The 26,662-nt window shown below is 36.9% G+C and overlaps 5 protein-coding genes and 1 non-coding gene across 7 annotated transcripts; 3 read left to right on the top strand and 3 right to left on the bottom strand.

The window, feature by feature from the left end:
* The first annotated feature begins 285 nt into the window (after nt 1-285).
* Nucleotides 286-2,051, top strand: LOC111907231 (uncharacterized). Its single transcript, XM_023903015.3, has 3 exons — nt 286-651; nt 1,191-1,736; nt 1,847-2,051. Exons 1-3 carry the CDS (start codon nt 286-288, stop codon nt 1,946-1,948), a joined length of 1,014 nt encoding a protein of 337 aa, XP_023758783.3. The 3' UTR covers nt 1,949-2,051.
* Nucleotides 2,052-2,299: 248 nt separating this feature from the next.
* LOC111907259 (uncharacterized) lies at nt 2,300-3,982 on the top strand. Of its 2 annotated transcripts, XM_023903044.3 has the most exons (3): nt 2,300-3,075; nt 3,195-3,743; nt 3,843-3,982. In XM_023903044.3, exons 1-3 carry the CDS (start codon nt 2,317-2,319, stop codon nt 3,942-3,944), a joined length of 1,410 nt encoding a protein of 469 aa, XP_023758812.1. In that variant the 5' UTR covers nt 2,300-2,316; the 3' UTR covers nt 3,945-3,982. The 2 variants fall into 2 exon arrangements, with proteins under 2 accessions (XP_023758812.1, XP_023758811.1); XM_023903043.3 differs by having other exon boundaries at nt 3,195-3,982.
* A 227-nt stretch (nt 3,983-4,209) lies between these two features.
* LOC111907260 (methylsterol monooxygenase 2-2) lies at nt 4,210-6,681 on the bottom strand. The gene is made up of 7 exons (XM_023903045.3): nt 6,432-6,681; nt 5,601-5,738; nt 5,336-5,481; nt 5,062-5,181; nt 4,687-4,899; nt 4,535-4,615; nt 4,210-4,438 (listed from the first exon to the last, which is right to left on the bottom strand). Exons 1-7 carry the CDS (start codon nt 6,459-6,461, stop codon nt 4,357-4,359), a joined length of 810 nt encoding a protein of 269 aa, XP_023758813.1. The 5' UTR covers nt 6,462-6,681; the 3' UTR covers nt 4,210-4,356.
* A 13,672-nt stretch (nt 6,682-20,353) lies between these two features.
* TRNAV-CAC (transfer RNA valine (anticodon CAC)) lies at nt 20,354-20,427 on the bottom strand. Its single transcript has one exon. It is a non-coding gene; the product is annotated as a tRNA-Val (tRNA).
* Nucleotides 20,428-20,430: 3 nt separating this feature from the next.
* On the top strand, nt 20,431-23,624 carry LOC111907257 (uncharacterized). Its single transcript, XM_023903040.2, has 15 exons — nt 20,431-20,583; nt 20,677-20,764; nt 20,872-20,918; nt 21,085-21,174; nt 21,272-21,325; nt 21,642-21,719; nt 21,790-21,858; nt 21,960-22,106; nt 22,201-22,348; nt 22,452-22,483; nt 22,628-22,717; nt 22,805-22,909; nt 22,989-23,144; nt 23,232-23,341; nt 23,439-23,624. Exons 1-15 carry the CDS (start codon nt 20,548-20,550, stop codon nt 23,512-23,514), a joined length of 1,326 nt encoding a protein of 441 aa, XP_023758808.1. The 5' UTR covers nt 20,431-20,547; the 3' UTR covers nt 23,515-23,624.
* Nucleotides 23,570-25,885, bottom strand: LOC111907256 (pentatricopeptide repeat-containing protein At3g46790, chloroplastic). Its single transcript, XM_023903038.3, has one exon. The coding sequence runs from the start codon at nt 25,607-25,609 to the stop codon at nt 23,660-23,662; it is 1,950 nt and encodes a 649-aa protein (XP_023758806.1). The 5' UTR covers nt 25,610-25,885; the 3' UTR covers nt 23,570-23,659.
* Between the last annotated feature and the right edge of the window lie 777 nt (nt 25,886-26,662).

The raw sequence follows: 26,662 nt of genomic DNA, 5'->3' as shown, positions 1-26,662 counted from the left end.
CCTTGTTACCACACAACCCAAATCTTGGTACCCAATTTCAACCTAAATTATTATAAAAATTCCCAAACTACCCCTACCAACATCTCCGATATTGTATTTGGTATCGGGGGCACAATAAAAATGTGGCAGACAAGGAAGCACTATGTCGAATCATGGTGGCACCCAAATGTAACCCGTGGCTTCCTCTTCCTAGATGAAGCCCCTATCCAACACCTCCCCTGGCCTCCCACTTCTCCGCCTGTACGTGTATCTAGTAATCACAAAGGCATCCCATACACTATAAGAATGGCACGATTGATCCGTGAAACATTTAATGCAAAGAACAGTAGTGTCAGGTGGTATGTGATGGCAGATGATGATACCATTTTCTTTTTGGAGAACTTGGTGAATATGTTAAAGAAATATGATTATGAGGGTTACTATTATATCGGTGTGAATTCAGAAAGTATCATATCTAATAGTTTATTTTCGTTCAATATGGGTTTTGGTGGTGCGGGATTTGCTTTAAGTTACCCTCTAGCTGAGGCGTTGGCTAAGAACTTAGATGTTTGTTTAAATAAGTACGGAAAACTTCATGGGAGTGATCATATTTTGCAATCTTGTGTGTCTGATTTTGGGGTTTCACTTACTCAAGAAAAAGGTTTTCATCAGGTAAATTTCTTCATAAATGAATTCCGTGTATCAAGTTTGGACCCACTATTATTTACAAAGAAAAAAAGAAGACACAAACTAAAGTGATATTTAGCACGTCACATTGTCTTATAAACTAATTTAATTTTCAGGATTTTTTTAATTATAATATTTGACAAACCAAAAAGCATCTTATAAATTAGTTTTTGAAAAAACTACTAATGTTTCAACAGTTTCTCGAGACTTTTTTAAATCCTTTAAATATATATATTTATTAATTATAAAAAAATTATTTTTCTACATGTCATTTTATGTTCTCTGTTAGCTTTTACCAACCAACATTTATATCAACTAGTTTCAACTATAATGTGAGTTTACCAAAGATAGCCTAAAACCTTGATTATTTATTATTTCCTCCTCTTACAAAAAATATTTGAGAAAAAGACATTTTTACTTGGAGAAATGGAAGTAAATTAAAAAAAGAAGCCAAATCTGTAAAAAGTTAAAGGGTTAATGGAAAACTCATTTATCTAATTTTATTAAATTGTTTTTTTGTGCAGATCGATATGCATGGGGACATATCAGGCCTTCTTTCGGCACACCCACAAACTCCATTGGTGTCCCTCCACCACCTTGATGCCGTAGAGCCGCTCTTCCCCGCCATGAACCGCCAACAATCCCTAAACCATTTGATGACATCAGCAAAAATCGACCAGTCAAGGATACTCCAACAAAGCATTGGTTACCATCACCCAAAAAATTGGAGCTTCTCTTTGTCGTGGGGCTACTCTGTGCATATTTACGAGAAAACCCTCCCATCAAGTTTTTTACAGGTACCACTTCAGACATTTGGGGAGTGGCAAAAAGGAGCTAAGCCTGCTTTCATGATGAACACTAGAGGTCTTAGCAGTGACCCGTGTGAAATCCCTCATGTTTTTTACTTTCATTCCGTGGAGGAATCTGGTGGAGGATGGCGGAGGGAGGTGGTGAAAACCTATGTTAGGAGACTGCCTCGGCGGTTGTCGCCTTGCTTGGCGAATGGGAATCACTCTGCGGATTATTTGGATATGATTCACGTGATCTCGCCAGTGAAGAGACATGTTACAGTGAGTTACTGAGTTTGGTATTTTGGATTTATTACAAAAGTAATAATTGGTTAAAAAAAGTTTTTTCATTTTCTTTTTCATTAATTGATTTTATGTTTGTTTAATTACAGGAAGGAAGCAGAAGAGAATGTTGTGACATAATACAAGTGGAAAAAGGGAATTCTACAACGATCAAGCTTAGACCTTGCATGAAATATGAACTGATTGGTTGAATTTATTGACTTTTATATTTTGTTAAAATTCAACCAAAATTCATCTTCATGTTTATATATGTTTAGTTATCTACTTCGATTAAAGGCATTATTAATAACCAAATTTTATTTCTGTCAATTGTCATGGACCAGTTTAGTATTTGATTCAAATCCTTCCAAAACAATCGTCTTTACTAGCTTTTCATGACATGAACACATAAATAAATAACCATGGGCATGGAAAATGTTGCCATAAAAACATGTTAAAAGAAAAAAGCATTGCACATTTTTCATGAAAAATCAACACCTTAAAGTGTTAATAAAAAATTCTCAACAGCCTTATACACACAATTTACTTCAAGATCCAATCCACTTTGAAATAATTTGAAATGTTGACACAAATCCATAAGTTATCAAGAACAAGAAGAGTATGCAAATCCATGGTCATAATCTCACTATTCCTCTCCATAATCTTGATCTTGATTTTCTCCATCAATCCTTGTTCCCAAACGACCCAAATCTTGATACCCAATTTCAATCTCAATTATTTCAAGAATACCCAAACTACCCCTACTAACATCTCCCATGTTGTATTCGGTATTACGGGTACCGTAAAAACTTGGCACACGAAGAAACACTATATCGAATCCTGGTGGCGCCCAAATGTAACCCGTGGCTTCCTCTTCCTAGATGAAACCCCTATCGAACACCTCCCCTGGCCTCCCACCTCTCCGCCTGTACGTGTCTCCGGTGATCACAAGGGCACGCCATACACTATCAGAATGGCACGAGTGATCCAGGGGACATTTAAGGCAGAGAACAAAAATGTAAGATGGTATGTGATGACAGATGACGACACCATTTTCTTTTTGGAGAATTTGTTGAACGTGTTAAAGAAATATGATCACGAGGGTTACTATTATATAGGCACGAATTCGGAAAGTATCTTATCTAATACTTGGTTTTCGTTTGATATGGGTTTTGGTGGGGCCGGATTTGCTTTGAGTTACCCTCTCGCTGAGGCTTTGGCTAAGAACTTAGATGTTTGTTTAAACAAATATCAATATCTTCATACTAGTGACCATATTTTGCGATCTTGTATAGCTGATTTCGGGGTTTCACTTACTCAAGAAAAGGGTTTTCATCAGGTAAACTTCCTTATAAAATTTAATAAAATCTTCACACATTGATGTTAAAAAATATTTGCAAACATGACAGCATGTTTGAGAAAATTAAAGGAACAAATAAAGGATTGTTGTATTTGCAGATTGATCTACGTGGGGACATTTCAGGTCTTCTTTCAGCACACCCACAAACTCCTTTGGTGTCCCTCCACCACCTTGACGCCGTAGAGCCGCTCTTCCCCGCCACAGACCGCCAACAATCGTTAAACCATTTGATGACATCAGCAAAAACCGACCAGTCAAGGCTACTCCAACAAAGCATTTGCTACCACCACCCGAAAAACTGGACCTTTTCTTTGTCGTGGGGATACTCGGTGCATATTTATGAAAAAACTCTCCCGTCGTGTTTTTTGCAGTTACCCCTTCAAACGTTTGAGGAGTGGGAGAAAGGAGGTTGGCCTGCTTTCATGGTGAATACTAGAGGTCTTAGCCAGGACCCTTGTGAAATCCCTCATGTTTTTTACTTTTATTCCGTGGAAGAATCCGGCGGTGGAGGATGGCGGAGGGAGGTGGTGACAACCTATGTTCGGAGGTTGCCACGGCGGTTGCTGCCTTGCTTGGTTAATGGAAATCACTCAGCGGATTATGTGGATAAGATTCTCGTGATCTCACCAGTGAAGAGACTTGTTACTGTGAGTTTGATATTTAGATTTTATTACAAAAAGAAATGTGGTATATATGTTTTTTTAATTTTCTTGTTGATTATTATTTTTTTTTATGTTTGTTTACAGGAGGGAAGCAGAAGAGAATGCTGTGACATAATACAAGTGGAGAAAGAGAATTCTACAACGATCAAGCTTAGGCCTTGCATGAAATATGAAATGACTTGGTGATTTTTTTTAATCTTTTTTTTTTTTTTTTTTTTTTTTTTGGGGGGGGGGGGATTTTATATTTTGTTTAAAGTTCAACCAAAATTAACCTTCATTTTTATTTTGATTTATCTGACTTGATTAGGGATATTATCAACTTGGATTTGAGACAGTTTTTAAAATTATATTAATGACCTTATGTTCATTAGCGTTTTATTTATTTGACCCAATCATCCAGAATCTAATCAAATCAAATGAACCAATGTGTCACGTCTAATAGTCTAAGCAATTAACAAAAAACCTCATAGCCATATTAAGAACATTACATACGAAATTAAAGAAACTAGTACACTCATCATAGAAAAAGTTTAAACTGATTCTACATCAGTAACGAAGAAATCACAGACAATATAAAAGGGATTACCTTTATTTTAATTTAATTCTCTTTAAACTCAGCTACCTCTTCTTCAGTTTTCAAAGCCTTGAGTTTTCTGTACCCATGGTCTGTACCAAATATCCTGACAATTTTTTTTTTTTTGAGAAATAAAATTACAAAATAATTTAAACATACATAAATACTTTTAAAGTTAAAATAATTTTAATAATATCTTTACCAGTCCATGTAAACAAAAGTAGACGAGTAGTTGCCTGACTTGGTGTAAATCAGTCGGTGATGATAATCATGAAAATCAGAACTGAGAAAAAAAAAATTAGATAACTTGAGAAAGCAAAATGGTGAATTTTAAGTTGAGTGGGAAGTGCTAACCCTCCATATAAAGGGAGAAAGTTTGAAGGGCTCCATGGGAAATGGTAACCACAATGTGCTTCAACTGTCTCAAGAACTCTCACTACCATCCATAACCAAAGAGTTATCAAATGAGGCCCTGTGATGGCAGGACCGAAAATTGTAGCAAATCCAAGGAATAATATTTCAGCTGGATGTGCATATTCAGATGTCAATCCAAAAGGTGTTGCATACCTGTCAAATTACACAAATCTATTAATTAATTAATAACAACACAGCAAAACAGAATGTACTGCAAGGACTCGTTTTGATCTCTCATTTGTGAAAATGACGTGAATGCCCACTCCTCATTTCCACCATAAAAAATGTAAAAAAACAGAATCTCACGTCACGTACTCATGATGGACACTGTGGATGTGCTTGTAGAGCCATTTCGTGTGTAAAATTCTATGTCCCCAGTAAAATATGAAATCTTCCACAATGAAGTAGAATAGAATCTGAGTCGACATAACTTTCCTGCACAGTAGATGAAAAATTCAAAAAGGAAGGGTAAAATTGGATTATTTTTGAAACATAGGGGATGTAGTTGATCTGGGGTGCATACTGCATACCATACCACTATTGATCTACAAATAAAGTGGTATATATAATATAAAGAACCTGTAAATACCAGGACGGCAGAGGAAGACTACTTCTCATTCCCATGAATCTGAATACAGGATAGGAAGCAAGCATCACAGGAAGGTTCACACAAAAGTGATAAAACAGTAGCCGAGTAATACATTTCTCTTGAGCTTCACTGCTGTTATTCTTGGCCTTCAAACAAAAATGTCAAGTCACCATTGAATCATGTAGGTAACATGTACAAATAAATAGAAGCAACTTTCACTTATAAGTTATAGCAAAAACTTAAAGTAATCCATGGTGAAATTAACCTGAATTTTGTACTTTCTGAGCCATCCTGCCCTTTCTATGTATATGAAAGGAAGTCCCGACAAGAAGAAGACAAGTTCATGAAGAATAAAGCTACCAACACAAGCCAGCTGAAAGTCACTGAAATGAGTAATCAAGTACTGCAAAAAAAAAAGGATAAGTCAACAAATATAACTATCTTCCATTCCATGATGATCTGCTAAAATTCTCATGTCCAGACTATGTGATTATCATAAACCACTTGTACACCAAAATTTGCAAATGGAGGGACTATATCCCTTCAGTTTGATCATAATTTTAATCGGCTACTACTTTAAACCCGTTTCTCTATAATGTAGATCAATTTCAGGTCATCTGCCTTGCATGATTGCATCCGTTCATTGACCTGTGTGTTCTATGTTAAAGTTCACATCACGGTATAATCTTCCATACACCGATTTGAATCAGTACACATAACAACGCATCGTGTACAGAATCTGGAGTACGTACGCCATAGGAATAGTAAATTCACAATGCATTTGCGAAGAACAGTTCATTAACATGAAATTGAAATCGATAATCCAAAATTTCTTTCTCTACAATGTACCAATCGAAACCAATGCATCGTTTTATCAGTTAAACAATATCACAGGTTCTAACTCGTAAACCTAAAACTCGATGCTCCATTGAATTAAGAGAATCGTGTATCCTAGCAATAGAATGTCGTATGAAGTAATGCATCGGGAAAAAGTAATAAGAATCATCCGTCAATGAGATCAAATTAGGGCAAAAAAACAAGTAAACATAAATCAAAAGGCAGAGAATTAGTTGAAGGTTAAGAGGAGTGAATATACCGTCCAACCAGCTTCAATGACGGAAGCCATGGAATCCAGCCGGCGATGAGATTTAGGAGCGGTGAAGGTTAGAGAGATGACAAATTAACATGAGAGGAGGAAGATAACAGACAGTCAAAAGGAATCTGAGCTCGTGGGGTCATGACCTGATATACATCCACGTTGACGTAGACACTTTATACTAGTCATAATGATGGCTGGTTTTTAGCATCGAATCAAATCGAGTTCCAACCCAAAAATGCACGTAACAAATTATTATTATTATTAGGTGTAAAACCGTGTAATACATGGATTGATTAAAAAAAAATCAAAATGTAAATAATAAATATTTTTTAAAATAAAATTTTGAAATAAGGAATAAAAAACATATTAATTGCAATTTATTATCATATTTATTATATTTAATACTTTACATATATACATGTAAATATTATAATTTTAAAAATTAAAAAATCTAGAAATTGACATGTGGATTTTATTTTATTTTAAAAATATCACAAAATAACAAATGTCAAAACTTATGAGAGATTGACATGTGGCAAAATTGATCTTCATTTATTATAGTAAATTATTTTGAATTTTTATACTTTTTAATGGCGATTCTATATGTACACCCGATTAGCAACGTGATAATTAGGAGTGAGCTTGAAAAATCAAACCCATTGGAACCAAACCGGGACCACTATATGGGTTTAACTAGTAATTTAATACGCGATTATTTTATGTGTTTTTGTTACTTATTATAAATGAAAAACAAATGGATAAAAGTAAAATTTTAAAAAGATTAAGTTTGAAAGATAAAAATGATATTTTAAAAAGTAAACGGATGATAAATATCATTTTACAAAATACAATGGTTGCAAGTAACGGATTATACAAAGTTTGGGGATTAAAGTTGTACTTTACGCATTAAGATATTTATACATTGTGCATCTTCAGTAGTACCCTTAGCTACAAATATGAGGATTAAACTCATTTTTGGTTTTTAACCGAACCGAACCGGGTAACCCGGTGGGACTCCAAAAAAATCAGTTAATCCCGGCCATCCTTCTACTGATCGTGAAAAAAAAACCTCCATTCCTTTATTCTTTTTGATGTCGACAATTGATCCAAGGCTAATCACCCCCACACACACAAAAAAAAATCACAATTAATCTGCATCAAAATATCACTCAAAAATCAAGTGTCTTCAACAAACAATTAAGCCTTCACCCATTCTTAATGATTAAGAAGAAAACCGAAAATCCATGGAAAAATGGTTCCCTATGGATGATATGTTCTATTACTTTAGTATACAAAGTTCTGCTAAGTGTATAATAAACTTGTTATGCAAAATAATATACGTAGTATTAGATACTTGTTGTATACCAATTGTTCAAATACATTAGTTTTCGGCGTTATTTGTATATTCCCTTTGGGCTATGGACATTATTGATTTTTGGGCTACTTGACTACTTTCCATTGTGAATCCATTTAGGCATTTATGTCATATTTTCTCGGATATGTACGGATTTTTGGTGTTGTTTATATATAATTTTTGGGCTACTATACATCAAGATGATGATGTTATTTTGTATATATTTATTGGGCTACGGTACATAATTCATGCTATTGTAGAATGTAGATAAAGTTTATAATTTGTTTTGTAATAAGTTGTAACATTTAAGTTTAATGGAAGTATGTTGTTTAGGATGATGATATCTTTGTTGGTTGAACAAACGAACAAAAAAAGATGGATATGCTTTGACGTTTTACACAATAAAAAGGATGGAGTTACGTGAAATAATGAAAAATGCAAGTTTGCTATGTGGTTTATAAAGCCAATCTAGTAAAAAACGGAACTTCAAGCTTAAAAAAAATATTTTGCTATTTGTGATAAAAATTAGGAAAACAAAATAGCTATGAAAAACACACTACGTTACAATTTAGGAAAAAAGCTAATGGAAAGGGAAATGTAAGCATATGGAGGTGATGAAAATACAATCAAAATGTTTTATTAAACTTGTTTATTGTGGGTAAAGTATCATTTAAACTAGAAAGGTCACCCCCGCTACGCGGGGGCCAGAAGCTTTCAATGTTGTTTCCGAATCGATAAATATAACAGACGTAGAAAGTGAAAGGATGAAAAGCCCGGACTTTGTTCCAGACCGTTTTTTTCATTTTTTTATGAAAAAATGTAAAAGTTTTAGCTGCAAGGATCAAAAGTGTCAAAACGGCTAAAGAATTGAAGGGGTGTGAATTAGCAAATTTTTAGAAAAGGGATCAAAGTTGTCAAACCGTTAAAGTTTTGTGGTCAAACTTTAAATATTAAAAGGTTCCTAAAAAGTGTAAAAATATTGATTGCAAGGACCAAAAATGTCAAAATAGGTAAAGAATGAGGAGCAAAGTGCAGGGACCAATTCTGCCAAAAAATGATAACTTTACTATTCCTAACATTCATATCTTTAATATATATATATATATATATATATATATATATATATATATATATATATATATATATATATATATATATATATATATATATTAATTTGCTGAGAAAGAAATTTGTATTTAGTATATAAATGCTTTAAATGTGAATGTTAGTTTGCTTTCCTTACATAAGGTTAAGGGAGTGGTCACCACCAACCCATCAGAAAAGTGTTGTCAATTCAGTGTCACAACAAGCTCACTATCAAATCGGTAGTCATTGAAAATAATTAGCACTCCACATTATTTATTTATTTATTATTTAGTATATAAATGCTTTAAATGTGAATGTTAGTTTGCTTTCATTACATAAGGTTAAGGGAGTGGTCACCACCAACCCATCAGAAAAGTGTTGTCAATTCAGTGTCACAACAAGCTCACTATCAAATCGGTAGTCGTTGAAAATAATTAGCACTCCACATTATTTATTTATTTATTATTTTTGTTTTTTCATGAGATTAAATAAAAATAATAATGCTTAGCCAATCACAAAATAAGAAGAAACGGTCAAAATGGTTTAGCAAATCAAATGCAACATCTTCCTTTGTCTCCATGACCACTCCACATCCAACCCATCGGAGCCTGGGGCGATGTTCACGAGTGGCTTAGTGTGCCACATAGGAACTCACGTGTGACTTGAGGCTCCATTTTGGATAGCCTAAAGTTAGTAGACACGTTTCAAAGTACTACATTGAAGAAAGAAACAGATTGTCTGCTTACTTAAATAATCCCACGTGGATCATTTAACCACACATTTTCACATCCTCGTGTCAACGAGTGATTTACATGACTGTCACGACATATTTTGTAGATGATGAGTGGGGTATATATAAAAAACTTATTGATTTTAGACCAATTAAAAAGGGTGAGGATATAGCCCTTGAGTTATTAGGTTGCATACATGGATATAAATTAAGAACGTTATTAGCATATGACGGTTGACAGTGCATCTTCAAACGATACAACAATTGAATTTTTACTAAAAAAATCGCCAAATATGTATGATGGTGCATGATTCATATATTACATATAGTCTTACTGAGTATTTGGCTTATGAACAATACAAGTTTGGAGCCACGACTTTTCCAGTTTAGCTGTGGCTCGAATACTGTCTGGTTTTGAGCCGAAATTTTTTTCACTCATCGTCATTATTCTCCAATTTGTCTCTTCCACATGTTGTGCTTCCCACTGTAAACACTAATATCATCTCCTATTTAGGTTTTGTGTGTCGTATCTATTTTGGGTATCTTCTACCACTACCGGTGGTGCCCAACAAAATCCCTAATATTGATTTCAATCGCCTACGCCTTCATCTCTAGTCTTGTATGCAAATCAGTTGACCATCGTCGTAGATTGTGTGCTCCATTACAGATATTGGATGCCCAGTTTTATCTTAGCTTTACTTATCTTCCTTCACGGCATAAATCATTAACGGTTTATTCAGAATACGAAGGGGAAGAAACCAGATGGCTTTGGGAAGAACAACGATTGATGAGGGTTGAGCATCGGTCGAATGGGGAGGAACAACGGTGGGATGCTGAGAGAGAATTTCTATTAAATGAAATCAAGTCTCTGAAACTCCATATTCACAAGCTACAAGGCCACAACGTAAAAGACCTAATATTTTGTTACAAGATATTAAGAAAGTATGAACTTTCACTATTGAATTGAAGATTTATACATCCTCAACCTCAGGTAATCGAATACCATTGATTTGATGGAGGATCAAAAGGCTATTATTTCAACGGTGTCACTTGTTATTCATTTTGGTCTCTTACAAATGGTTTATTTTCAAAATATTTTGTATCTTATGAATTGTAACACCCTGTTCCGAATCATTTCCTAATGCGGGGTCACGACCCGAAGACCGATTATCATAAAGCTTAGGGCCTTTGAAAAAAAGGGGATTTATACACAGTTGGGTGTGGATAAGGCAGGATAGATGATATGGAAATTCGGTTTATGAGTTGGAGCCCAAGGATATAACCGTAAAGAGGTAGTCGGGCCTTTTATGAATTTTGGATTTTTGTTCGAAAAGTTTTAAGGCGAGGATGAGTTGATAGAAGTGTAGAGCTTCTCGTTACCTTTTCGTATATATAAGGATCATCAAAAACGGACTTATAACGAATAAGTTATAGTCTTCGTAAGTTTAGGGAATTTAGGGTTAACCGAGTACACGGGGAGTACATAAGTGTACACATGGTGTACTAGTGTAAAGGCCAGTATGCGGGGCGTACATTGGTGTACATTGGTCGTACTAATGGAAATGATCGTGGGGCCTTAAGAAAGTACGTTGGGCACACCAGAAGTACTTTGAGTGTACTACAGTCAGACCAAAACCCTAATCTAGGGTCTTGGACCCTATTTAAGTACCTTAACTCACCACGAAACCCTATTATCTTCAGCCTCCATCCCCCTAAACCCTAGAAATGAAACCCTAGCCTCCATTGGTGTGGTTCTTGAGTTCTTGGTGGTATTTCATGCTTTTTGATGCTCATGGAAGAAGAAGGAGATTCTTGGAGAAGTGTGGGATTGCTTGGAGCATGTGGATCCAGGCTTTGTGCATCATGATCTATCTTCTCAAGGTATAAAGCTTCAAACTTGATGACTTTTATTCATAGATCTTGTTATGGCATAATTTCATGAGCTTTTGTCCCAAAGTTTGGATCTTTGTGAGTATGGAGTACTCCAAAGCAAATTAATTGTCCCTTTTGAGGTCTTGAAGTGTATTGAGCCATGAAAATGCTTGCTTAATCATTTCCTTAGCACCATGTAAGAGTTAAGTGGTTTTGAATGTTGTAAAAGGAAGGATTTTGGAGATTTAGCCCTCTTTAGCCATGCAAAGGTTTGAAGGTTTCAACTTTATGGTTTAAGACATCATTTAGGGTTAAGAGGAGTGGTTGGATGCCTTTGACTTAACCCAATAAGAGATTAATGCGAATTTTTGGCCCCTGATAAGTACGCTGGGCATACTCAGAAGTACGCTCAACGTAAATGGAGTTTCAATCTTTAAGGACTTGTACTTTGTGCTTAGAGGGTGAGTACATGGGGCGTACACTTCTGGTACGTTGGACGTACTCCCCAATATGTTAAATTTTGGGTTTTTTGGTTTGGGCCTTGTTGGAGTTGAATTAGGTGTCTAAGCCCATAACTATATTTACTATGTATTTGAATTAATAGTAGCATAGTCCTTTTAGGTTGCCTTCACATTAGCAACTAGACAGGATGATTAATTGAGAAAGAGAAAGAATTTATTAATTTGATTAATAAATTGAAATAAATGATTTATTAATATTATGAAAATAATATATTATTTAGAAATCATATTATTAATTAAAAGTTAATCAGAAATTAATTTGGAATTAATTTTGGGATTAATTGTATTAATTAAAAGTGTAAGGGTTGTTTGGTAATTTATTGATAGTTAAGGAAGAATCCCTAGAACCCTCCTAAGAGGCTTGGACGAAAATCTTCTAGAGAGGCTCTAGAATTTTCAGCCAAAGGCTATCTTATGAAAGTTTAAGGTTTGCTTGGTCCTTAAGCAAAGCAATTAGGGTTTCCTTATCCTAACCCTAGCTTTTTCTCTAAGTCAAGTCACTATATAAAGACCCTTTCACCTATGATTTTCGGCCACCATGAAACCCTAGAGAGTTATAACTGAAATTTAGAGCTTCTTCCTCCTTCTCATAACTCATCTTCTTGCTAAGTGTGTTTGTGAGCCATTAGAGGTATTACACTTGTGATACTTGCTCTTAAGCTTCAAGATCTACAAGGTTTTGGATTGTTATTACTACATAACAATCAAAGGTATGTATCTTAATCCTTATTATGTGATTTTCGATTATAACACATAGATCTAGGGTTTGCATGTTGTTGTTTATATGGTATGTTCAATTAGAGAAGACGTAGATCAAATTAGGGTTGCATGCACACATAGGATTATATGTTTATGCTAAAACCCATCAGTGGTATCATAGTGTAGGTTTAGTCTTCTATTGAATTGATACTAACATGAACTTAAACAAGTGAAATTTTTTAGAATTCACATTATGTTTCGACACCACGATGTGGTGCCTTCGTTTTTTCGCTTTGCCACGACGTGGTAAGCTATCAGGTGCAAAAATTTCGGTTTTTGAAAGGTTTAATATTTATTAGGATAATTACCTTCTATAATATTGTTTACTTGTGTAAACCTAAATATTTTGATTATAATTTGATATTCTAATCTAATAGTAATAATTACTTGCCATGTTTATCTTCCAAATATGTTTTGATCATAAATTGATTGCCAAGAAATTAGGAGTTAAATATTTGTATAAGTTAATTATTTTGTGATTAATATAATTAATCAGTTTTATGTGTAAAATAATTAATTTGAATATTAATTGTACTTAATAATTAAATGCCAAATATTTGGAATTTAATCTTTGAAAATTAAATGGTTTAATTAAAAAATTAAAAGATTATTAAAACCTTAGTATTTTTGAAAAATTTTAAAAATACACCCTTATATTGTATGTAACATTAAAAGTCTAATATTACTATATATATATATATATATATATATATATATATATATATATATATATATATATATATATATATATATATAAGACAAGTCAGTCGAACCGCTAGTACGCCTCATTCATGAAGCCGATCTATAAAGGTAGGTTAAGGAAGCAGCCTCTAAAATGACCACCATTGGGTATCCACTGTTACCCACCGCTCCCTTGATTGGTGGAGGGTCGTTAGCCGAACGGATTTGATAGGACACTTAATTCTCATTAATAAGTATAATGAAATTAATAAAGTAACTAAACGTTATCTATAAATTTTCAATCTTAGTTACTTTAGGAAAATGTAAAGTGGGGGAGAGTTGTAACACCCAAGATTTTGAAAGCCAAGAAAGTAAAGGAAACCCTAAATTTAGGAGGGACTCGGCGAGTCGGAGCGGGGTCCGGGTCAAGGAGTAAGTGACCAACTCGGCGAGTCGGCCAAGTGGACTCGGCGAGTCTGGTCTGTGCGAGGAAAACCCTAAATCCGGGGCTTGGAGCCTATTTAAACGTCTCAATATTCTTCCTAGGGCTCCTTTACAGCCTCTCACACCCAGAACGCCGCACCTTAAGCCCCCATTGTGTTCATTCAAGCTTTTAGCCATTTTTGAGTGGTTTTAAGGAAGAAGAAGGAGTGGGAATCTTTGAAGCATCAAGGAGTGGTCTTGGATCCGAAGTTTGGGGAGCATTTCAGAGCATTTGAAGGTATTAAGTCGTTCCTCTCCTCCAGATTTTCCTTGGTTATGAGTTTTGGGGCTTTTAAGCCATGTTTAAGATCAATCTTGAGCTTGAGGTCCAGATCTGAGGTTGCTACCTCAGATCTATGTTTGTTTTGGTTTAGAATCCCGTAAAGTATCAGCCATTGGGTGGAAATTGGAGCCTCTTGGTCGTAAACCCTAGTTATTAGTGTATTTTGCCTAGATCTCCCTCTCTACACGTAAAGTTTGCAACTTTACGTGGGAAATAGGCTTGGGAAGGGTAGATCTACAGTTTGGAGTTCATGCATGACTCGGAAGTCCTCTGCATGTAAGTGGATCTTAATGGACTCAGTGAGTCCTTCGAGTGGACTCGGTGAGTAGCTTGAAGATGAGGAGGAACTCGACGAGTGGGATGAACAGCTCGTCGAGTCAGATGAAGATAGGCATGAACTCGACGAGTTGGATGAACAACTCGGCGAGTTGGATGAAGATTGCCGTGTGCTCGGCGAGTCTGTTCTTAGACTCGGCGAGTCAGGTCGCGTGGTCCCAAACCCTTCGAGTTAAGTCTCGAGTCAGCGAGTCGAGCCAGGACTCAGTGAGTTGGACAGACAGGAATCGGGAATCAGTAGACCCGGCGAGTCAGGGGCTGACTCGGCGAGTAGAGTCGCAAGTGGAAAGACTCTGGAATTATGAACTCGGCGAGTCAGTAGGGTGACTCGACGAGTAAGGTTGACCTGGAAGGTTGACTTTGACCAGAGTTGACTTGGTTGACCTTTGAAGGTCAGTTAGACTAAGTGTTATGTTGATATTGGTAGCTCGGGGAGCTAGCGGAGCAGCAGTTCGGAGTCAGTGGTCAAGTAGCGGTCAAAAAGGGTTAGCAGCAACAGTTCAGCAATATCAGGTGAGTTTCCCTTTGTATGAATGGGTCTACGGCCACAATGCCGGCCCATGTAGTTATAAGTAGAAGACCCGGGGGTTAGCCCTAGGCACAGTATGCTAGTATGATATTCGGACGAGGTCCAATGATAGAGGGCGGGTGCCTAAGGAATGGTTTATGTGATAGTTTATACTTGTTGTTTGTGTGATACTTGTATGTGCCTGGTAGGGAGGTGAGTGAGGGCGAGGTATCGTATCTCACCAATAGCAGAGTGTGGATGGCGTTCCACATCTTAGTAGCAGCAGAGCAGGGGCAAGGCCCAAGTTAGGAAAGGAGTGAGGGTGGGCTGGGCCCGTATCTCACTATTAGCAGGAGTATGGACGAGGTTCCATGACTCACCAGTAGCAGGACACGGGCGGGGCCCAGAGATAGGCGAGGCCTTAGAGCAAGAGTTGTTAGTATATGTTTAGTTTATGTAATGTTATGTGATGTGTTTATGTGCTATTATATGTTAGTGGGCGAGGCCCTGTGACAGGCGAGGCCTGAGTGAAACATATATGTATCCGAGCGGGGCTCGAAGCCAGGCGGGGCCTGGAGCGGCAGGGCCGTTGTATCGGGCGAGGCCCGGGGTAGAGGGCGAGGCCCAGATAGCGGGCGTGGCCCAGTATGTGCGGTACGTGGTTTTGCATGGTATGTGGTAAGGTGGGGAACTCACTAAGCTTCGTGCTTACGGTTTTCAGTTTTGTTTTCAGGTACTTCCAGTAGCGGAGGGAGGAGCTCGGGGTGATCGTATGGCACACACCATAGATTAGTCAGCCTGGGAATGTTTACTCTGATAATAAACATGTGTTTTGAAAACTTATACTCAGATTATGTTTTGGAATGATGTCTTTGTTTAAAGTAATGATTTGTTAGAAAGAAATTTTTGGTCTTGAATTTTGGGATGTTACAGTAATGGACCTTGGATGATGTAATAAATCTGATGTAATGAATCCCCCATTATGTTATGTTATCTTTACATTATGGTATGTTTGTTATGTTTATATTATGGACCATTTGCCTTTATCATTACAACATTATACTTTGCATTAGACCATTTGCATTTACATTTAACCAATTTCAACATTTCACTTTACCATTAAAGTAGTCAACTATACCATTTGTTAATACATTTGACCATTTTTAACATTGTACTTTACCATTAGAGTAATCAACTATACCATTTATGTAACGACCCAAAAATTTCGTTTTTCAACATAACTAAAAACCATAATCTGAGTGTCATATCATAAAACCATACATGATGTATCTCAAAATAATAATAAAACACTGTGCGGAAAACTGTATCATATCCATGTCATATAAAAATCAAGAACTAAATCAACTCCCAGGATAAAAGCTGAAGCTGTGGTGTGTGCGATGCCATCATCCCGAGCTCTTCCCTCTGCTTGCGGAAGTACCTGAAACCAAAACTGAAACTGTAAGCACGAAGCTTAGTGAGCTCCCCCAAATTACCACATACACACAATAATATATCAAGCACATTCTGGGGCCTTGCCCCCTCCATCGGACCGAAGTCCGAAGCTGACTGACTGGGACCTTGTCCCCTACATCGGACCGGAGTCCGAAGCTAACTGACTGGGACCTTGTCCCCTACATCGGACCGAAGACCGAAGCTGACATCGGACCGAAGTCCGAAGCTGACTGGGACCGTGTCCCCTACATCGAACTGAAGTTCGAAGCTGACATCGGACCGAAGTCCGAAGCTGACTGGGACCGTGTCCCCTACATCGAACCGAAGTTCGAAGCTGACATCGGACCGAAGTCCGAAGCTGACTGATCATAACATAAACGTATCATTTAACATGAACACACATAATCCTGTCTGAACCACGAAGGCATCAAACACGCTAACTACTGCATCGGATAAAATCCGGATACTACTGCTAGCTAAACGGGCCGGCGTTGTGGCCTTAGACTCGTTCCTACTGAAAGGGAACTCACCTCGTGAACTGGCTGCTGAGTGAATAGCTCTGAGGGCTAACTGCTGCTGCTCCGGTATCTCCCCGGCTACAAGTCCACAAACACACTCAATCAAATACTAAACACTGCATTGGGTAAAATGACTCTTTTACCCTTGGTCAAAGTCAACTCTTAGACAAAGTCAACTCTCGGTCAAAGTCAACCCACAGTTGACCTGACTCGCCGAGTTGGGCCGCCAACTCGCTGAGTCCCTATTCTCACTCTTCGACCCTACTCGCTGCTACTCGTCGAGTATGGCATCGACTCGACGAGTACCCCTTCGATCCAGGAACTCAGACAATCTTCATCCGACTCGCCGAGTCATATGAACAACTCGACGAGTTGTTCTTGAGCTTAAGAAGATTGCCTTGGACTCGCCGAGTTGTATGAACAACTCGCCGAGTCCCCCCATTACTGAGTCTACCCTCAAACTCGCCGAGTCCACTCCACTACTCACTGGTCCCACTCGACACCGCTCAAAAAGGAAGAAATCGGGGACTCGCGACTCGACTCGCCGAGTCGTTCTTCCAACTCGTCGAGTCACCGCCATGCAACTATTCTACACTCGACTCTGCTCGAATCCAATACATCCAAAAGATAGATCTAAGTCCAATAAGCTGATTTACCACGTAAAGTTTACAACTTTACGTGTACAAACGCATGAACAAGGGAATAAAGGCTAAAAGATGCTTAAAAGGGGTAGATCTAGGGTTAATATGCAAAATAGCTCCATAAAGGCAGTAGATCTGGTCTCTACAACTCCTAAATGAACAGATCTAAGGTTATCTCGGCATAAGAGAGCTTCCATATCAACATAAAGCTTTGAGAAAGGCATTAACAAGATCTAGAAAGGGTTTTAAGGCATAAAAGAGAGGGAAAACTGAAGAATACCTCAAAGAGCTCTTGCTTTCCCTTGAATCTCTGCTGTGAAATCCTTCTCCTTGCTCCTTTCTTCTTCTCCTTCTTCAAGCCTTCACAAATGCACACAAGATCACCAAAAAAAACACTCAAGATCGAATTAGGGTTTTCTCACAGCTTTAGAGGGTGAAGGAGGCGATATTGGGGGCTATAAGGTGGCTTAAATGGTGGGCAACCCGGGGATTTAGGGTTTCTCCCAGACGGACAGACTCGCCGAGTCCAGAATATGGACTCGCCGAGTCGCCAGCTAACACGTGCTCGAAATCCCGACCCTACTCGGCGAGTCAGGCTATGAACTCGCTGAGTCCCTCTTGCAAAAATTCAAAATAAATACCAATGAATTATCATACCGGAGACGGGTCGTTACAATTTATTAATACATTTAACCAATTTCAGCATTATACTTTACCATTAGAGTAATCATCTATACTATAAACATAATAATTTCATAAATACTTCACAAATAACTACAAGTAACAACTTCATACCAAAACAACAGTTACATAAGCATAAACACTTTTACATTGTCAATCCAAAAGTAAACCCAAACATTCCCAAATGATTTACACCTTCAAAACTACTATTGTCAGCATGACAAAAATAAGAAATAAAATCCCTACAATTAATTCTACCAATGTCTTCATCTGTCTCTGCCACTGCTCTGTGTGAGATGGGTCGATAATGATGTGACCATCTTCTTCATTGTACCATTTGAAAAAACCACAGTCCTTTCATTCCACCTAGAAAAAACAACAATGGAGATAAATTACATACCTTTTTTAGGGTTTCTAAAGAAATTTAAACATTAAGGCAAATTGTTTACCTGGTAATTAGGGAAACCCTAAATTTTTTCCATAGTTCTCAGGTGTTCGAGCAACAACTACCTTACACATATCTCCACAACCACATCTAACTACTCTTTTGTTTCTCGATCTTGAACCACCTTGAAAGCTCGATTTGGCAGAAAAAAGTTTACATTTTACAGAGAGATAGAGAGAAAGAGAGAGACAAAGAGGGGGGGGGGGGGGTAAAAGAATAAGGGGTGTTAATTTGGGGTCGATGTTAACAAATGTGTGTTGGGGGTTAATTTGAGATAGATGTAACCAGTTAGTAAAGGGAAAAACGATGAAAATCATTAAATGAAACAAGAGGGGAAAATGTGAGGCATCTATGGCAAAAACAAAAATTAATTTGGGCATAACCATTTTTTGAGTAAAATTGGGGGCTTTTGTGTTAATAACCATTTATTGTATGCAAAGAATTAGTCGATTTTCTTGAGAAATTATAAAGTAAAACTGAGCATGTATCAAGAATTTTAAAACCATTGATACATTTGTTTTCTAGAGAACTATTAGAACATCTATGGGGGTGGCAAGTAAAAATGCAATTTTGTGCACAAGTACGAAAATATGTAACAAATATGACAAGTATTGTGAGGATTTTGAGAAACTTAATGTCTTTATTTATTTTACGATTTTGTTGGACCCGACAATGAAATCCTCATTTATCGAACATTTTTTTGAAAATTTTATTTAGGTACAAGAACATAAATGATGACGAGATCGATTTGAAAGTTGCATCTTTTGTTAAGGAGGTTGAGAACAAAATGAATCAAATCGTTGTTGATTCTCAGTTTTCGGGTTTTCTGAAACGTAAGCCTAAGCGTTTGCAAGCATGACTTCTTCTTGGATATCTCACTGTTGACTTCAGATTAGAAGAACTCCATGGGGGTGTGGGTCTTCTGGTGACTCGTCGGATCCTTCGTGAAACTGTGTGTTGGATTGGGTTTCATCAGTCTTCATAGAATCTTGAGTTAGGGATTGACGGTAGATTAGGTTCGGGTTTTGTGTGTCCGATGGGAGTCAAAAATCATTGTAGGTTACTTGTGATGGAGTTTGCAAGATTTGGAAATCACTGTAAGCGGCTTTGTAGCACACTTTATAAGAATTAGTTATAAGAACATTTTGTTGGAATTTTTGGGAATTGATTGTCGAGGTATTGAGTTTAATATTTTGATAGTGTGGCAAGGGAACATTATGTTATAGTTTGTATGTATGGTATGGATCAAAGTACAATGGATCTTGTGAACCAGTAGCTTTATTCTTGCTTCAGTTTGGACCGGTCATTGTAGTCTTATCCCGACTTGAATCCACTTGGCAGTATCTATAAAGTGTTTTATAAAATTTAATTATTGGTAAAGAATTATAAGAATACCTATCTATAAAGTGTTTTATAAAATTTAATTATTGGTAAAGAATTATAAGAATACCGTGAAAAGCATAAGAAAATTGAAATGTACAAGTTTTTTTAAAAAGTAACATTTAGCAACTTGATTCCATTCAAGTTAACTAGACCATTTGACGTGAGAAGTTGAAACAAAAATTGTGTCTGAGCCCGGGTTCGAACCGGGGACCTCTAGTGTGTGAGACTAGCGTGATAACCGACTACACCACCCAGACAATTTGTTGATCAGATCAACAGATTTCTAATTCTACGAAAGTTCAGTCTCCTTTCACCGCCGTAGCTGTCGACGACGGCAAGTCAAAACTTAAAACTTCAACCAGCTTTCTTTCTCCGCAATGGCGTCGCATCATGCATCTCTCGGCCGACGGACGGTATTCAAGCGATCTGTCTCAGTTTCTATTATCAATCAACGTACACCATGTGTTTAATTGATTAATTTTGGAACTTGTACATTTACATTACAGTTGGAAGATATTCGTCAAAAGAGGGCAGCTCAGAAATTAAGCAAAACCTCATCTGGACCTGATCTTACAAGACCTCCTAACCCTAGCGGTAACATTTCTGTTAAATATATGGTTATGTATTCTATCTCTTACTTACAGATCAATTTGTACATCGTGCATCGTGTTAATTGGATCTGCGTTGTGTTCTGGTGTCAGAGATTTTTGGAATCAAGAAATCATCAAGCGGAAGTGGAATCTCTGAGGTTGCTTCTTGCTTAATTCTTCTCATTTGATCTAGTTTCGTTAGCAATAGTAAAAAACGTTTTGAATTTTGGGTATATGCCATTGGGGAAAGATTTTGTTCAAATAAGATGATGCAGGTCATTAGAAAGTTTAAATTGTAATTCTTACTAGAGAATTTTGTTGCAGAGTGATATTAGTGGCTTGGTATCACAGTTACAAGAGTTGCAGAAAAAGAACTTAGAACTAGATGAAGAGAACAAAAAACTGAGCTCAGAGGTTTATAACTTTTTGCTTCATACACCCTTGTTCTTGAATCCTACTCTTTACTTTGTGATCAATGATGGTAACTCAACTTTTGATTTTTGTGATTCAGCTTCATTCTAATGAAGTGGAGAATGACATGCTTCGGAAGCGTGTGAATGACCTGGTATGTTCCTTTGAGAAAATATATGCTCTCTTGTTGGATCATGAAGTTAATTCTCTAGTTCTAAAACATCAATATGGACAAAGTTTTGATGTGCTTTCTATTACAATCCAAAATGTCCATGAGTGTTTGATTTTATGATTCTTCCCTAGTGTTTAAGAAGACAAGATAATCACCTCCATGGCCTTGCAGATGTTTGAAAATTGCAATCCTTTCATGGATGTACAATCTTCCATCTATACCTGGTGTTGTGTAATAATTTGGATGTGATATTGAATATATATAGATTCATATACATGATACATGCTATTCATTGTAGGAACAAAATACTGTACCCTCATTGAGAAGAGCTCTTAAGGATGTTGCAATGGAAAAGGATGCAGCAGTTGTTGCAAGGGTATGAACATCATATCATTTTCTGTTTTGTTTCATTGAAGATTTCACAACTAATAAATGTTTTAAAGTAGGAGGACTTCTCAGCTCAGGTACGAGCACTTAAGAAGCGTCTAAAGGAAGCAGAAGAAGAGCAATATCGAGTAATCATTCTCAGCTGTTATTTCATATTACATACAGCTAAATGCAAGAAATAGCAACGAAATTCAAAGCATGTTAATTGTTTATAATCTTGTTGAAATAGGCTGAGGAAGATGCAGCTGCACTAAGATCAGAACTAAATTTATTACAACAACAAGCAATCAGTGGTGCCATAACTTCCATAGGAAGCCCACCAGATGACTTGCAAGCTATGGAGAAGGAGCTTGCTGATTTGAAGACCCAGCTGGAGGTTAGATTGAGAGTTTTTATCTGTTGTTTTTTTTTTATTTGAAGAAAAAATAGGAGTGTGATAATAAATAATTAATATTCATTTCAATAAATAGCAAGAGTCGATGCTGAGGCGTCAAGAGGGAATGATGAGGAGGCAAGAACAACAACAACTAGTGGAGGAGCAAAGAAGGATATCTGCCATCATTTCTGAGAAAAAAGAGTTGGAAGAAAAGCTAGCAGCCATGTCAAGAGAGGTCTCAGGTAACAGTTTAAATTCAAATAATTAATTATATATTGTTTATACAAAACTAAGACTGAAACTTGTTATAATGTTTACATTTAATTTTTTTTGTTTGTTTTGCAGGAGTTAGTGACAGAGAAGCACAGTTCACAATGGTAAGTGAAAAGCAGAAGCTGATAAAATTACTATTAGAATTTACTCTTGAATGTTGAAGATTTTGTTGAAAACTGAATTTAAATTTTCATGTGAATTATTATTTTCTTTTAGTTGTTGTTATAGAGGGTATGTGATGATTGTAGGAAGAGAAAGAGAGATATGAGACACAGTTGCATGATATGGCTGTAGCTGTTGAGAGGCTGGAAAGTAGCAGACAAAAGCTACTGATGGAGGTGAGGTTCAAACTTTTGGGTTAAAATTCATTTACGCTATTATTAATGTAAACATTTATAATAAATAATGTAACATTTTTTATACAGATTGATTCCCAATCTTCTGAGATAGAAAGGCTCTTTGAGGAGAATTCTAACTTGTCATCAGCTTATCAAGAGGCAACAGACATTATGTCACACTGGGAAAATCAGGTCAAATGCTCTTAATAAAACGCTTTTATGTTTTCCTTTAAATTTAACATTTCCTTTAACTTACATGTGATGTATGCAGGTAAAAGATTGTCTCAAACAGAACGAGGAACTCCGTAGCATGTTAGATAAATTAAGAGCAGAATCTATTATGAATAATGAGAATCACATTCACAGTGGTATATCAGAATCCAACAAAGAGGGGGAAGCTCATACTACTGAACTTGTATCCCTAAAGGTTACACATATAATTATACATCTTTAAATCAGCTTTTTTTTTTTTTTTTAAATTAATTTATGCTTCCAAATGGAATTATGGACGCAGGGTCAACTTGCTAAAGAACAGAGCAAGGCGGAGACACTGTCTGCTGAGGTTTTGCAACTCTCAGCTCAGCTCCAACAAGCCATTCAAGCTTACAACGGTCTTGCTCGCCTGTACGTTTTCTTTTTTTACTCTATCCCGTTTGTTGAACAGGTTATACTGTATTTGACATGAATTAGACTGATGTTAATACGCGATTGATAATTGCAGCTACAAACCTGTGTTACGCAACATTGAGACTAATTTACTGAAAATGAAGCAAGAGGGCTCTTTGATTGTGCAGTAAACTGAAGGAGGTTCAAGTTCAACAATCAACACAAACTTGTTCTTGTAAACCGACATTCAAAAACCATCATATTTTCATTTATAAAAACTTTTTTACATGTTCATATGAAAGATTAGGAGTTGAGTATCAAGTATGCTTACAAACATCACCAATAATCTCCACACGAACAAACCCCATCTTTAAAATGGTGTATGCGATTCACATCGCGAACCAAAATCTCTCTATTAGCAAACTTAGACACAAACTTTGTAACCGAATGACAGTCTTCACATAACCGTAAGTTCTTGGTGATCCTAATCGTTTGTCCTCTACAACTATTAATCAATCCAAATGCAACCGCTAGTTTCTCACTATGACCCAATAAAATCCTCTCCTTTTCTTCCTCTTCAACATCATACAACACAACTTTAGTCTTGGGCTTATACCCTTTCTCCTTCATCTCCATTGATAATTTCAGGAGAAAAGCATGAAGTTGCGCAACATGTGGATTGAATTCATCAACCGAAACAAACGAGTAAACTTTCCGTTTCACTTCAATCCAACTACACCCGGATTTCTTTTCAAGTCCTCTACTTTGCAAAAGCTTCTTCACTCTTTGCACTTCATCCCATAACCCTAATTCCGCATATATCTCAGCCAAAAGTACGTAATTTCCCGCGTTTGTAGGTTCAAGCTCAAAAAGCCGCTTGCTTGCCCTCTCAGCAAGCTCAATGTTGCCATGAATCCTACACGATCCGAGAAGCGAACCCCAAACTTTAGGCCCAGGTTCGCTTCTCATTTCTTGTATAATCTTGGCTGCTTCTTCTAATCTATTGGCTCGACCAAGAAGATCCACCATACACGCGTAGTGCTCAATGATAGGTTTTCTTATAGATTCAAATAATCTCTTTCCATCTTCCACCAGCCCTGCGTGACTACAAGCTCCTAAAACACTCACAAACGTGATAGGACTAGGATCGATCTTGTTACGCAACATTTCATTGTAAACTTCAATTGCTTTTTCACCAAATCCATGCATTCCATACCCTGAAATCATTGCATTCCATGACACAACATCTCTCCTAACCATTTGGTCGAAAACCCGTTTTCCCATTTCAAGATCACCACATCTTGTGTACATGGCAATGAGGGATGCGATAACTGGTAACACCGAATCTAAACGTTTTCGTAGGATATACGCGTGCAATAGCTTACCTTGCTCTAAGGCTCCAAGTGCTGCACATGCTTGAAGAACACTAACCATTGTCACTGAATTTGGTGTTGATTCGTGAACTTCAAGCATCATTTCACTGAATAGTTGGAGTGCATCTAAGGGTCTCCCGTTTTTGGCATAACAAGCAATCATAGCACTCCAAGAAACAACGTTTTTTGAAAGGATTTTGTTGAAAACGTGACTGGCTTCTGATATGCACCCGAATCTAGCATACATGTCGACTAACGTCGTTGTAACATGAACATTGGTCTCGAACCCATGTCTCAAGATGTGGGCGTGTATCTCTTTTCCATAGGGTAACAATGAAACTGAAGTGTCGGATGCAACACAGGCTTTGAGGACGTAAGTGTAAGTGAATCTATCTGGTTTAATCCCGTCTGTGCTCATTGAGCATAAGAGATCAAACACGTTTATCCCATGACCAGCAAGTGTTAGAGCCTGAAAAAAGGCGTTCCAGACGTATATAGTTCTGTTGGGAATTTCATCAAACACTTGGCGTGCGTGTTCCATTGAACCCAGCTCCGAATATGTGTTAATAAGCTTAGTTGCCAAGAACGGGTCTTGGTCAAACCCATCTTCGACAAGCCGACGGTGAATTGTAATGGCATCGTGGAGAGAATTTGCAACGGCGCAGGAAAGAATTAAGAGTTCGTAAGTGCGTTGAGTTGGATTAGGCTCTTGAGTGAGAGCTTGGATGGCTTGTTTGACGAGTCCTTTCTGACAGAGAGTCTGGATTAGGTGGTTGGTGTTGGTGGTGGAAGGAGGGAGAGTGACGGATGTCTGGTGGCGCGTGTGTGAGTGAAGTCGAGATGGGTGGTGGCGCGTGCGGAGTGGAAAGTGTGATTGCTGGATGGTTTGAGGAGACTGGCAAAACAACCACATGAGAGTGAATTCGTCGGAGATGAATTGTAGAAGTTCCGATCAACGGTGGTGAAATTCGTCGTTGATAGAAGTCGCTTCTTCTATACCAAACCAAGAAGAAGATAAATGGGGAACAACCGTGGCGCTCAAATAGCACATGTTTTTTAGTTTTAGATAGTATTTAAACCAACTTATATTCTGTATTTATTTAAATACAAGAAAAAAAAAAGTGATAAAATAGCTCAAACATAACCATCCGAACTTATTTTAAATTTTAATCACTGAAATTGAGAGTTTATATTTTTAGAAAATTAGAAATTTTACAAATATAATCTTCAAATTTTCTTTTAAATGGTCTCTTGAAAAAAGATGTAATTTTTCGGTTACCCTCTTCATCTGAGTAACACTCTATTTATAGATAAGAGTCGAACTTCCAATCAGTATATCAAATTGCATTCATCCTCGCAGTGTGTAGTTTTTATCTTCTATTTGCAGAAAATTCGTTGTTTTTATTTTGAAGTCAGATTTTTCTGAAAAGTTCTACAGATATTCCATTTAATTTGGCTTGATTTGAAGTTTTAGTAATTGTTTCTCTTGCTGGTTGCATCTTCTTCGGAGTTGATATTTGAAGTTTTCTTCGTTCTTTTGAATTGAGTTATGTTCCATCCATATCTTAGTTATTAAAATATCCTCATAAAGACATGTTATCATCATAATCTAGAGAGAAACCTATTTAAAAAAAAATGGTTTTGAACTAATTTGTTTAGTTCATCATGGGAAATTATTTGATTTTCTTTTTATATAATTTTTGTTTCTCATAATGGATCCCAATAGCTCACCTTCATTGTTGGACCAAGTTTTTACCTCTATTTTTTTTCCCTTGCTAGCATTCATAACTTGCCTAATAATTTCTTTGGGGTTGACCCCATTTAACCCAATAGCTTTTTTAAAAGATATGACATTTACATTTTGATGCCTAATATATAGTCTCCACTCCCCATGCCTATATCCATTGGATCTTGTATTTATGGACTTTATTTAATGTACTATAATCATCTAATCTTTTTCCAATTC

Source organism: Lactuca sativa, chromosome 5, assembly GCF_002870075.4.
Source record: "Lactuca sativa cultivar Salinas chromosome 5, Lsat_Salinas_v11, whole genome shotgun sequence".
Lineage (NCBI taxonomy): Eukaryota > Viridiplantae > Streptophyta > Magnoliopsida > Asterales > Asteraceae > Lactuca > Lactuca sativa.
Note: the sequence above shows the minus strand (reverse complement) of the source record. Positions and strands in the feature narration are given on the sequence as shown.